The 12,272-nt window shown below is 33.2% G+C and overlaps 1 protein-coding gene across 1 annotated transcript in view; it reads left to right on the top strand.

The window, feature by feature from the left end:
• The window catches only part of LOC144969243 (dynein axonemal heavy chain 8-like), a 113,132-nt gene that overhangs the window by 26,609 nt on the left and 74,251 nt on the right, over positions 1–12,272 (top strand). The window contains exons 11-21 of the mRNA XM_078908355.1: positions 79–214; positions 548–745; positions 1,659–1,735; positions 2,051–2,144; positions 2,642–2,761; positions 3,170–3,308; positions 6,403–6,590; positions 8,350–8,430; positions 8,958–9,074; positions 9,592–9,711; positions 10,699–10,858. Of these exons, the coding sequence (XP_078764481.1) occupies positions 79–214; positions 548–745; positions 1,659–1,735; positions 2,051–2,144; positions 2,642–2,761; positions 3,170–3,308; positions 6,403–6,590; positions 8,350–8,430; positions 8,958–9,074; positions 9,592–9,711; positions 10,699–10,858 (1,430 nt within the window). The remainder of the gene's footprint in view (positions 1–78; positions 215–547; positions 746–1,658; positions 1,736–2,050; positions 2,145–2,641; positions 2,762–3,169; positions 3,309–6,402; positions 6,591–8,349; positions 8,431–8,957; positions 9,075–9,591; positions 9,712–10,698; positions 10,859–12,272) is intronic.

Here is a 12,272-nt window from a genome sequence, read left to right as displayed (position 1 = left end):
TAGAAGGGAAATAAGATTTAAATTTAAACTGTAATGCTATTAAAGAACTTATTTGACTTTATTCATTACCATTTCCAGCTTGTTTCAAGCGTATATCAACGCTTATGAGGTCACTAAAAGGAAAATTGCAAACAGTCGCAACGAGAGGCCATTCAGTTTTTCTGCTATGTCCATCTTTGGAAAGATCTATACATTTAGAGAAAGGTTGGGAAAGGTTAGTTGTTAAAGAGATGCCAATATTAATGATTTAACTACCATAGATTATGTTTATTTCTCATTTTACTTTAAAGCTCCAGGGCCTGGATTGAAAATATTTTCCCCCTTATTTTTCTTGTAATATAGCTTATGATTTATTTATAAAAATTCGTTACTTAAAATATTTGATTAACACATTATTATCATCATAGAGTGAGGCTCTTGTTTTATTGAATTTTGTGAAAGTGTTGTATTTTACATAACATTCAATTGACGTTACCATTAAACAACTTTTTAAACCGTAACATATAAATGCTAGTTTTGTTTTTCTTTCTTTGTTTTTCACTTCCAGATTATGAGCCTTATTGAATATTATAGGCAGTTTGCAACCCTGGAAAATAGCACCATTGAAAACATTGACACTCTTGCAGCACGATTTCAGTCAGTGTTTCACAACCTTCGTAAGAAAGGTTATGATCTTTTGAACTATAGAAACGCAGTTTTTGATGACGACTTTGAGAAATTTGAAGAATTGGTTGATGATTTAAAGGTGACTGGAAATGATCACTTTACTTTGATATTATTCTATTTTTAAAAATTAAAGTTATAGAAAAGTATCAAGTAAAATAGTCAATTGACCCATATTTTAATTTTTTTTTAATCTTCAAAATAGACTCGTAAATAAGCTTATCATGGATGACTTGGTGACTGTGAAAGAAGAATAAAGCAAATAAAGGCTTAGACTGTAAAATTTAGCCAATCAATTTATAGAGAAAAAAATAGATCTTTCATTTCAGAATTGCTCTTATTGATAATTTACATGGAAATCCATGGCACTGAGAGCATAATAAACCACACAAAAATTGGATTGCAAATCACATTTAATAATGCTTTATCACATACATGTTATTCTAAGGTAAACGTTTGATTTCTTAATTTTTATTGTTTTGTTTTGTCTAGAATCAGTTTGCAGCATTTACTTCATTCACAATATAAACTTTTTTTTTCACTGAGTTGTGTCTGTTACACTTTCAAAAGTGTAACGGTTGCAAGTGACATTGTGGTAGATAATCATGGAATCACCATGCTTCAACTCTGATTTTGTAAACCTAAAAGCTTTAAAGTATAGATAAAACAAGACTTTTCTGATTTAAAAAGAAACATTGAAAGGAAACATCAATTGAAAAGTCTAATTTGGCTTGTTATTTCTCTGAACTATTTTAATTTACAGGAGAGAGAGAGAGAGAGAGAGAGAGAGAGAGAGAGAGAGAGAGAGAGAGAGAGAGAGAGAGAGAGAGAGAGAGAGAGAGAGAGTTATTGAAGATTAAAATATTTTAAGATTGAGAGAGAGAGAGAGAGAGAGAGAGAGAGAGAGAGAGAGAGAGAGAGAGAGAGAGAGAGAGAGAGAGAGTATTGTTATTCATCAGGCAGGAATAATGACATCTTCACAATATGTTTGCCAGGGTCATCTACAAAAGTTTATGTCAACTGCTCTGGGTAAACAGCAACACAGTCTTGACCGAATCGAAACGATGAGAAGGTAAAGGAAAATAAATTCACAAAAAGAAAACATTTTCAACTGCAAAGCCTTGCTTTTGCTTTAACTTTGGTTGAAATGAGTACCAATATTCACAATAGATTTTTGTATTTATAATAAAAAATTATGCCGGTGAAAAACCAACAAGGGCTTACTGGTTTTTAAGAAGCAGATTTATATTATTTTAAATTTTTGTTGTTGTTGTAGTTTTTGCATAAAAGATGTATGTATGTAATTTTACCAACATTAAACAAATGTGTTTTGATATAAGTAGTTTGAGATACCATTAACAAGGATGACCAATCTATCTGTTTATAGGTTTGTGAGACTAAACTTGGACTTTCTGGACATTGAGAGTGCCTATAGCAAAATTCTCAGCATCTATCTGGAAGAACTGGATGTTGTTCTAAACGTATGTCCCCCTTCTCCTCTTTCTCTCTCCCTCTCTCTCTCTTTCTCTCTGTCTCTCTATCTCTCTCTCTCTCTCTGTCTCTCTCTCTCTCTGTCTCTCTCTCTCTCTCTCTCTCTCTCTCTCTCTCTCTCTCTCTCTCTCTCTCTCTTTTCATTTAACTTTGCTCAGTATCCCGTGAGAAAATATTGATTAAAGTTAAAATTATCCAATGTATCTTTTATATTATTTTCTTATTTTAATGTGGAAGGGTTATGCTTTTTTTTTTTTTTTCTTGTTTTCTTTTTAAAAATCACTCACCTTGACATCCTCTCAGTTATGACTCTAGGCATTGTGGTATAAAGATAGGTTCGCATTGAAATTGTAATCATTTGTAACTTTTGACTATCATTTATGGAGGGGAATGTTGTAATGGTTTACTTTCTGCCACATATCTAGTAATTGGGGTAATTTAAAAATTCATGTTTATGGTTGAAAAAATGTACAATTTTTCACTTCAGATGTATGAGAGAATCAAGGAAGATCCTCCAACGTTCAGAAATATACCTCCTGTCTCAGGGAAAATTTATTGGCTTCGCCAAATATTGTCTCACATTGCAGAGCCAATTTTTCTTCTTCAAGTGAGTTTGTTAAATAATGTACTAAGTGGTCTAGAGATCTACCTATATGATCATGAGTTGTTGATTTGAGTCACAAGTCTTTTCGTAAATGTATAAAATCAAATTGTGAATTGAGGTTTGGGTTTTTGAAAAGGAGTTGCACAAAGAAGAAAAAAGAGAATAAGAAAATGGTGATAATGATGGTGATGGTGGTAGAGGTAATGAAAGACATATCTTTTATTATATGCATTGAAAGTTATATTATGTTTATTAACATGAATTTGCAAATTTATCCAACTACTGAAAATCAATCTAAGAAGTTATGTTAATTTTTTTTTTCTACAAAACAACTCTTAAATGGGACAGAATCTCAGTCAAAATAGTATATTTTTTGATAATGACTAATAGTTTTACACATTTTTTTAACAGAAAGACCGACCGTCTATTATGAAAACCCCAGAAGGCAAAAAGGCCATAGTTCGTTACAATAAATTTGCCTATGTGTTGGTAAAATCAGAGGTCTTGTACCACATTGCGTGGTTCAGATCTGTCAGTATGGCTAGTCACTGTGAGTGAATTTGTTTCCTTCTTGGGCATTTGTGATCTCCTGTATTAATCTAGTGAGATGCTGAAAATGGAATTTTAATTCAGAATTTTTCCCTTTCTAATGAATAGAATAAATAATTTTATTATTCTGACTATCTTGATTTTTAATTCAATTTCAGCACCATTTTTACTCTGTCATGATACTAGATTAAGGCAACGGGTCACGTTTATGAAATGTATTTATGTTTGTTTGCTCTATTCAGTTTGTTCTTGAGATATACAAAATGTATGTTCTTAAATTTTGTAACATGGTTCATTGATTTTTGAAGCATTTGTATGTTTTTCATTGTTTTTATTTTCTTTTTGTTTTTCTTTTATTTCATTATTGTGGATGATGTTGAAAGTACATTCATAAGTTTTAATTTGGGTTGTTTTTGGGTTTTTTAAAGTGTTATGTAACAATCTAAGTTTGAGATAAAACATTTGTATCTTATACTGATCTAAAAAGTACTGTTTTTATGTTTATCAAATGATCATGTCTGAAATATGCATGTTTGTAAATACTGATTTAATCATAATTCTCTGCTAAAATGAAAAAAGTTAACCCTTCATCCCTTGATTTTACAATAATATGACATCATATTCTACACTTTTCATAAGCTTTACTGCTGGTCAAAATTATTCGCGATGGTGGTGTACGAACGAATCGGCGGTCTCAAGAAGTGGGTGAGAGAGGGATCTAGTAATGACTTTGAGTTTGAAACGAATATTTTTGTGTTCGTGGATAGCTCACACGGTAGAGCCACGCTCTCACCTGCCAGGCGGAGTTGTCGTACCAATAAGGTCGCAGGTTCAAACCCCACCACCGCCGCGAAAAAAATTTTTATTCTCTATTGTCTTCTGGCACTTTTCTATTCACTTCATATCTTGTTGTTACCAACATAAGTGCCTGCTCCACTCACTTTTCTGAATTAAAAATTCACCCCATACACCGGAGCATACTCAATGTCTCAATCGTTTCTATGTTATATGTTTGTGTTGAGAATATTGGCTATTAAGCTTTACTGCTGGTCAAAATTATTCGCGATGGTGGTGTACGAACGAATCGGCGGTCTCAAGAAGTGGGTGAGAGAGGGATCTAGTAATGACTTTGAGTTTGAAACGAATATTTTTGTGTTCGTGGATAGCTCACACGGTAGAGCCACGCTCTCACCTGCCAGGCGGAGTTGTCGTACCAATAAGGTCGCAGGTTCAAACCCCACCACCGCCGCGAAAAATTTTTATTCTCTATTGTCTTCTGGCACTTTTCTATTCACTTCATATCTTGTTGTTACCAACATAAGTGCCTGCTCCACTCACTTTTCTGAATTAAAAATTCACCCCATACACCGGAGCATACTCAATGTCTCAATCGTTTCTATGTTATATGTTTGTGTTGAGAATATTGGCTATTAAGCTTTACTGCTGGTCAAAATTATTCGCAATGGTGGTGTACGAACGAATCGGCGGTCTCAAGAAGTGGGTGAGAGAGGGATCTAGTAATGACTTTGAGTTTGAAACGAATATTTTTGTGTTCGTGGATAGCTCACACGGTAGAGCCACGCTCTCACCTGCCAGGCGGAGTTGTCGTACCAATAAGGTCGCAGGTTCAAACCCCACCACCGCCGCGAAAAATTTTTATTCTCTATTGTCTTCTGGCACTTTTCTATTTACTTCATATCTTGTTGTTACCAACATAAGTGCCTGCTCCACTCACTTTTCTGAATTAAAAATTCACCCCATACACCGGAGCATACTCAATGTCTCAATCGTTTCTATGTTATATGTTTGTGTTGAGAATATTGGCTATTAAGCTTTACTGCTGGTCAAAATTATTCGCGATGGTGGTGTACGAACGAATCGGCGGTCTCAAGAAGTGGGTGAGAGAGGGATCTAGTAATGACTTTGAGTTTGAAACGAATATTTTTGTGTTCGTGGATAGCTCACACGGTAGAGCCACGCTCTCACCTGCCAGGCGGAGTTGTCGTACCAATAAGGTCGCAGGTTCAAACCCCACCACCGCCGCGAAAAATTTTTATTCTCTATTGTCTTCTGGCACTTTTCTATTCACTTCATATCTTGTTGTTACCAACATAAGTGCCTGCTCCACTCACTTTTCTGAATTAAAAATTCACCCCATACACCGGAGCATACTCAATGTCTCAATCGTTTCTATGTTATATGTTTGTGTTGAGAATATTGGCTATTAAGCTTTACTGCTGGTCAAAATTATTCGCGATGGTGGTGTACGAACGAATCGGCGGTCTCAAGAAGTGGGTGAGAGAGGGATCTAGTAATGACTTTGAGTTTGAAACGAATATTTTTGTGTTCGTGGATAGCTCACACGGTAGAGCCACGCTCTCACCTGCCAGGCGGAGTTGTCGTACCAATAAGGTCGCAGGTTCAAACCCCACCACCGCCGCGAAAAATTTTTATTCTCTATTGTCTTCTGGCACTTTTCTATTTACTTCATATCTTGTTGTTACCAACATAAGTGCCTGCTCCACTCACTTTTCTGAATTAAAAATTCACCCCATACACCGGAGCATACTCAATGTCTCAATCGTTTCTATGTTATATGTTTGTGTTGAGAATATTGGCTATTAAGCTTTACTGCTGGTCAAAATTATTCGCGATGGTGGTGTACGAACGAATCGGCGGTCTCAAGAAGTGGGTGAGAGAGGGATCTAGTAATGACTTTGAGTTTGAAACGAATATTTTTGTGTTCGTGGATAGCTCACACGGTAGAGCCACGCTCTCACCTGCCAGGCGGAGTTGTCGTACCAATAAGGTCGCAGGTTCAAACCCCACCACCGCCGCGAAAAATTTTTATTCTCTATTGTCTTCTGGCACTTTTCTATTCACTTCATATCTTGTTGACTTTTCACCAAGAGAGCAGTTTGTAACAACGATGAGACTCCAGCATTACTGAAGCCCAAGTGATATTGATCATACTGCTGTCTTGTTAAAATACCTTACAGTTATAATCTCATTAATAGCGGGAACAATTTTAATATTAGAGAAATTCAGTCATAGATTTACAAACCATAATCCTTGATCCCCTTTTTTTCCTACAGGTCTTCAGATTCCCATACTCCACCAAGAACCAAAGACCAAAGACCTGATGATCAACTTTGACTCTTATGTTTTTGAGGTCATTAAGGAAGCACAATACATGGTCAAACTCAGCTTGCAAATTCCTCGTAGTATTATTGTGCTATTGCATGGCTTCAGTCAGATCTACGAAATATACTGCAAAGTCCAGGTATCACATCATGTATTGATAGTTCAATCTTTCATATTTTGTTTTATTTTAATTGACTGCTTCTTTGGTTTGTGATTGTATTTTTGACAGGGGATATTTTTTTTTTCTGTAAATCTTCTGCCTGTTTGTTCTTGGTTATTTATAATTTAGCTTATGATATCTCTAGGTTATGATTTTGATTTACATTTGTACTATTTTTGTTAGATTGCTTGTTTTTTGTTTCAGCGGTCTCTCATATAACCTCAATTGTGTTGGAAGAGATCTAAAGCAACAAACAAACAAAACAAACAAAAATTGACTAGTTATTCTGAATGTCTTATTCTTGTGCTACCCATTCATAAGATTAATTGGAATGAATAATATTTTACAATAAAGTAATTATGGAAAAGAAATCCCAAGAGTTTAACAAAGAGAATCAAAACAATTCTTTTGTATTTTATAATTTAAGTTTTATTCAAAACTTTATTGTAACATACAATAGGTATTAAACATAACAACATTTGTACTTGTCCTGGAATGGGATGAAATAATTTTAGTTCAAGGGCTTTTGAATATTAGAATCTTAGCAATGCAGTGTCTTGCCATTTTATAGAATCAAGCGATGTTAAGTGTAGTCATTGGCAAGATGGTTGACAATAATTGCCAAAACTCTGACCCTGGCGTTGTGTCCTTGGGTGTGGCAATTAACTCACTTGATGCAGAAGTGATTCTGGTTATGAGCAATGACAAAAATTGCGATTACAAAAAGGACACCTTAAGAGACAACTGTATGAACTAAAAAATATGATTTGAAGGGGAAAAGAAACGCTGTGAAATGTTTTTAGTGTGATAAATCTTTACAAATGCACTATATAACAGTTCATATATATTTAAATCAATTTGTGCCTCGTTACAGACCTGGAAGATCTCTAAAATCTCTAATCGAAGCTAACATAAAAGAGCCTAACTTGTGCAATACATATATTCAATCTTAAAGAACTAAAGCCTTCAAGAAAATTTAAGAGCTTATTTTTGTTTATGAGAGCTAATTACGACAATTAGATACATTATCAAATATTCTTATTTTAAGAAAACATACAAAGATCTTTTTATTAATCGATTTTTAAAATGTTTTTAAAATTAAGTCAGGGTTGTTGTTTCTCATGTTTTGTTTGTGTGTGTAAGTATGTGTGTTTGTGTGTGTGTGTGTGTGTGTTCGTATGCTTAATAATAATAATAATAAATGACATTTGTTAAGCTTTTTCCATGATGATGATGATGATGATGATGATTATTATTATTATTATTATTATTATTATTATTATTATTATTATTATTATTATTATTATTATTATTATTATATTTATTGTTATTGTTGTTATTATTATCATCATCGTTGTCATCATCATCAACATCATTATTATTATTATTACTATTATTATTATTATTATTATTATTATTATTATTATTATTATTATTATTATTATTATTATTATTGTTGTTGTTGTTTTTGTTGTTGTTATTATTTTTAATATAATTATCTTAACTTATTGTGACATGTTCATTTGTATTGTCATTGTGATATTTTAATATTTAAATTCAAACACTTCTGCTTTTACATAAATACATAAATCTTTATTGCCCCACTTTCATCACATCATCATTTTTTCAGAAATTAACCATTCCACTCTTACTTTTTAAATAAGAATTTTAAAAAAGATATATTTCAATAGCATTTTTATGGTATTGCTATTTGAATTTTTCTCCTTTCTTGTGGTAGATGATGTTGTCAGAGTACAGAAGTCTGAAGAACAAGATTCCAGATCTGTTCATTCCACTTCTTCAACCTTCCATATTTAAAGTGAGTCTCCGTATTATGAATAAATTCAAGTTCTATAGCATATATTATAATGACTAATAATGACATTGAAGGTTGAATGGTTTCATGAAAGTCAAGTAACAGACCAATTTGTTGATGGAATGGATCAGTGGCAGCGCGAAACTTCTCTGCCCTTTGACTAGCTTTTTTGACAGGCCACTTCACACACAATAGCCCACTTTACTGAGATTGGAATGAGTACCTACCAATAGTTTAAATTAACGATAAACAGGGTTCCATAAAGTCTCTCCCTGATTAAGGACTCATTTTAGAATTTCACATACGGCTTTTGCCATCTTCTAAGGAAAAGAGAATATCCCACCACCTCACACCACCAAAGAAAGCAAAATAGATATAACATATACAAAGTATCTTCTTTATTTAGAAAAATGAACTGCAGTTTTTTCTGAATTTATAAGGATGTGATCACAAAACACTATTAGATTTGGCTTTTGTTATTGCTGTCCATAGTAAGCTGGATTCTATTAATTTGTCATTGTTTCTTTTAGATCAACAACTTGATTCACCCTGGTCTGACCTCCATCACCTGGACATCTCTTGAGCTTCCCCAATACTTTAAGAAGCTGGACAAGGCCTTTCATGATTTCAGTCTCTTCATTAAAACTGTACGTGTTCAAAAAAAAAAATAGAAAATAAAAATCAAATTTCCCCACCCTCACTCTTTAGTTGAGAGAATTGAAAAGCAAAATAGAAATAAGTATTCCATGCTTCAGAAATACAACCATGTCCCCCTGCTCCGGAATTCTTTAGTCAACTTGACTGGGTGGGGATGGAATTTTTCTTCTCGGAACCTCCAATTCAATCTGACAATGACCACAAATGGAAAATTTTTATAATCGTGAAATCTTGCAGGGAACAAATGAACAAATGTGTTAAAAAATAATATAACTAACAAATAGTAAACTATTCTCATTCCTGACATTTAAAAGAAAAATTTCAATAGACATTTTCTCATATTGTTTTTTTAGAATTGTATAAAAGAAATATTCTGATTTAAAAAAGAGTATATAACTAAATAGTAATTTTTTTCTCATTTCTGATCTTTTGAGGCAAAAATTCAACAAATATTTTAACAATTATACACCAACATTGTTAAAGTTTTGATTTCTTTTAAACAAACAGGTGTGTGACATAAAGGTTATGCGCATCAATGCTAAACTGACCAATATAGCAGATAGCACTCTCATTTCACTGCCGACCTCAGATCCATGGACTATAGATGGATTTCTTGATATGTCAAAAGTAAGACAATATTTTTAAATGTGTGGTACACTTTTGATCTTATCTGGTATTGCCATATCTTAGCTTTCATCGAAACAGTCGTCAGAGAGGCTTCACCCAAGAGCTTCACTAAAGTTGTTGAAAATGGCTAGGCTTTCAATCAGAACTAGAACTGGGAGAAATGATGATTTGGAAGGAAATCAATTTTGCTTTTAAAAGATGGAAGATAGCCTTTGTTGTTATTTTATGACGATATACAATTATAATTAAGTTTAAATCATTTGTTTTTATCACTATGTGTTAGACTGAAGGTGATGATATTTATTATTTCATTATTCATAACAAGTCACAAAAGTTGTTTTTTTGCTGAAATGAGTTTTTCTTTTTTTCTCTTTTTACTTTTCTCTTTAATGAAGTTGACTTTCTATGTACTGATTGACTTTTCCTTTGAATGTTGATTCTGTCAAGGAAGTGGGATGTTTATCTTGCATTTCTGTCGAGACTTGGAAAAAAAACTCTTGATAAATGTGACAGGATCACATATATCAATTTAGTTTTTGGATATATGATAATGTCAAATGACTGATGTTATTTTAACTTCTATGGACTGGGAATCTCATCCAACAAGACTTACTTACCTCTTATCCTCTGAATATTGATTTTTTAAACTTGTTTTCTTCACAACTTGTGTCATTAAAAAAATTCAATAACAATTTTTGTCAGGATATCGCTTTGTCAAAAAATTTAAGAGATCTGAAAATGTAGAACCCAAGATGGAATTGTTAAAGAAAGTATTGTTGTAAAGTAATGTTGGCCTTTAAAAAAAAAAAGGATTTTGAAGTCTTGTCCTTGCCCTATTACCTAATCATAAAACAAGAGTGTATGTTTGTTTATCTTACTGTGAATTGGGGATATTGAGTTAAGACCTATTATTTCTTTTTGTCTCTCTAAGTGGTAGATTTTCATAATTGACTGTCTTCTCTTTCTTCTTTTTTTTTCTATTCTCAGGAAGAGTCACTCACGACTGGTGACCATCTTAATAGAATGGTAAAAATGATGAATTCCACTGTTCTAGAGTTAATACGCATATTTGTCAATACAGCTAATTCAGAATATCATGAACTGGAGTGTAGTTTTGCCCTTGAAGAAAGGATTGCCGATCATAACAGTAAGTTTTTGAAGTGTGGGGTATACTATATAAATCATTCAGCCTCTGTGGAAAGACAGAACTTTTATAATAAAAGTAGTTCTTTAAAACAATTATGCTTTTGGAACTGGGGTTAATCCTAATTTTTGTAGCATTAACTCACTCAAACCTAACCCTCAAACTCTGTGTTGTCTTGTTCTCTGTAGAAAATTGGATACTTTCAAAATGAAAAAAAATACTTATCACTCAATCTAAAATAAAATTAGCGTGTATATAGTTTTATTTAACTAGCAGTGGCTTTAGAAATGCAAATATAATTTGTCCCAAGAAATTGTAAATAATTATGGGGTAAAAGGAACCACAGCAAAATTCATTATGAATCATTATACCATATAAGGCCTCTAAAATTATATTTTATACAACAACCTCTGAACAAAACAAAGAAAGTTTAATCTGTTTGTAAAGAAAAATGGTTCAACTTTGTTCATGTCTGTATTATATATATCTAATTAGATTGCTTATTGTTATACTGTTTCAATGTTAAAGTCCATACCAATAATATCAGTGTTAGTATTGAATGGAGTTAAACTGACAGTAACAATCGCTTCCAATATTTTGGATAGAATGCTAGTCTAATGCAAAGTACTTCCTGCCAGATCTAATAGACCCACTGGGTGGTCAGAGGAAAATGAGAGCAAAATGCTTTTCGTAATGACTTACTGTAGAGGTGCCTAATCACTAGTTTGGACCGTCTGACCTAATTTAGGTCATGTTGTGAGTCCAAGAATGTACTGCTAGACCACAGCTATATTCAATAACTTTGTTAAGGCAAGGTTTATCATAAAAAACAAACAAAAAATGTGAGCATTTATATAGCGCAATATCCACTTAACATACTCAAAGCTTTACTGGGAGTCCCTAGCCAACAACATTTAACAAGTAGAATGAGACACAATGGCTTATAGACAATTTACATTTTTTTCTGACAAGAGTCAACACTGTTAACGACCCAGTACTCATTTTACAGCAGAGTATGGTGAGAGAATGTGAGTAAAGAGCCTTTTCCAAGGACTCAACTATGCGCAGAATACAAGTGTCATACCACAAGACCACATAACCATAAAGTGCTAAATGGGAGTGATTAAACTGTTATGGTTTAGTCACTTGCATTAGAATCAAAGAAGCTAGATATCTTACTAATTACTATTCTCTCATCACTGGCAAAGTGTTGACATAGGAAAAAGTTAGAATAAAATGCATGCAATGCAAGCCAGGGCCATATCACCTGAAATGAAATGAAATACAAATCAAGCAGCTCAATACACACAACACTCTCCCTTATAAACCAATTCCCGACTCAGCTAATCTGCAGCCTAAAATTGAGAGAAAAATAAAGGGAGTAAATGTCACTCGTCTAAAAGGGAACAACACAAAG

This window comes from Berghia stephanieae, chromosome 3 (assembly GCF_034508935.2).
Source record: "Berghia stephanieae isolate SIO BIC M18660-M18661 chromosome 3, UCSD_Bste_1.3, whole genome shotgun sequence".
Lineage (NCBI taxonomy): Eukaryota > Metazoa > Mollusca > Gastropoda > Nudibranchia > Aeolidiidae > Berghia > Berghia stephanieae.
This window is presented reverse-complemented; position numbering and strand designations above follow the sequence as displayed.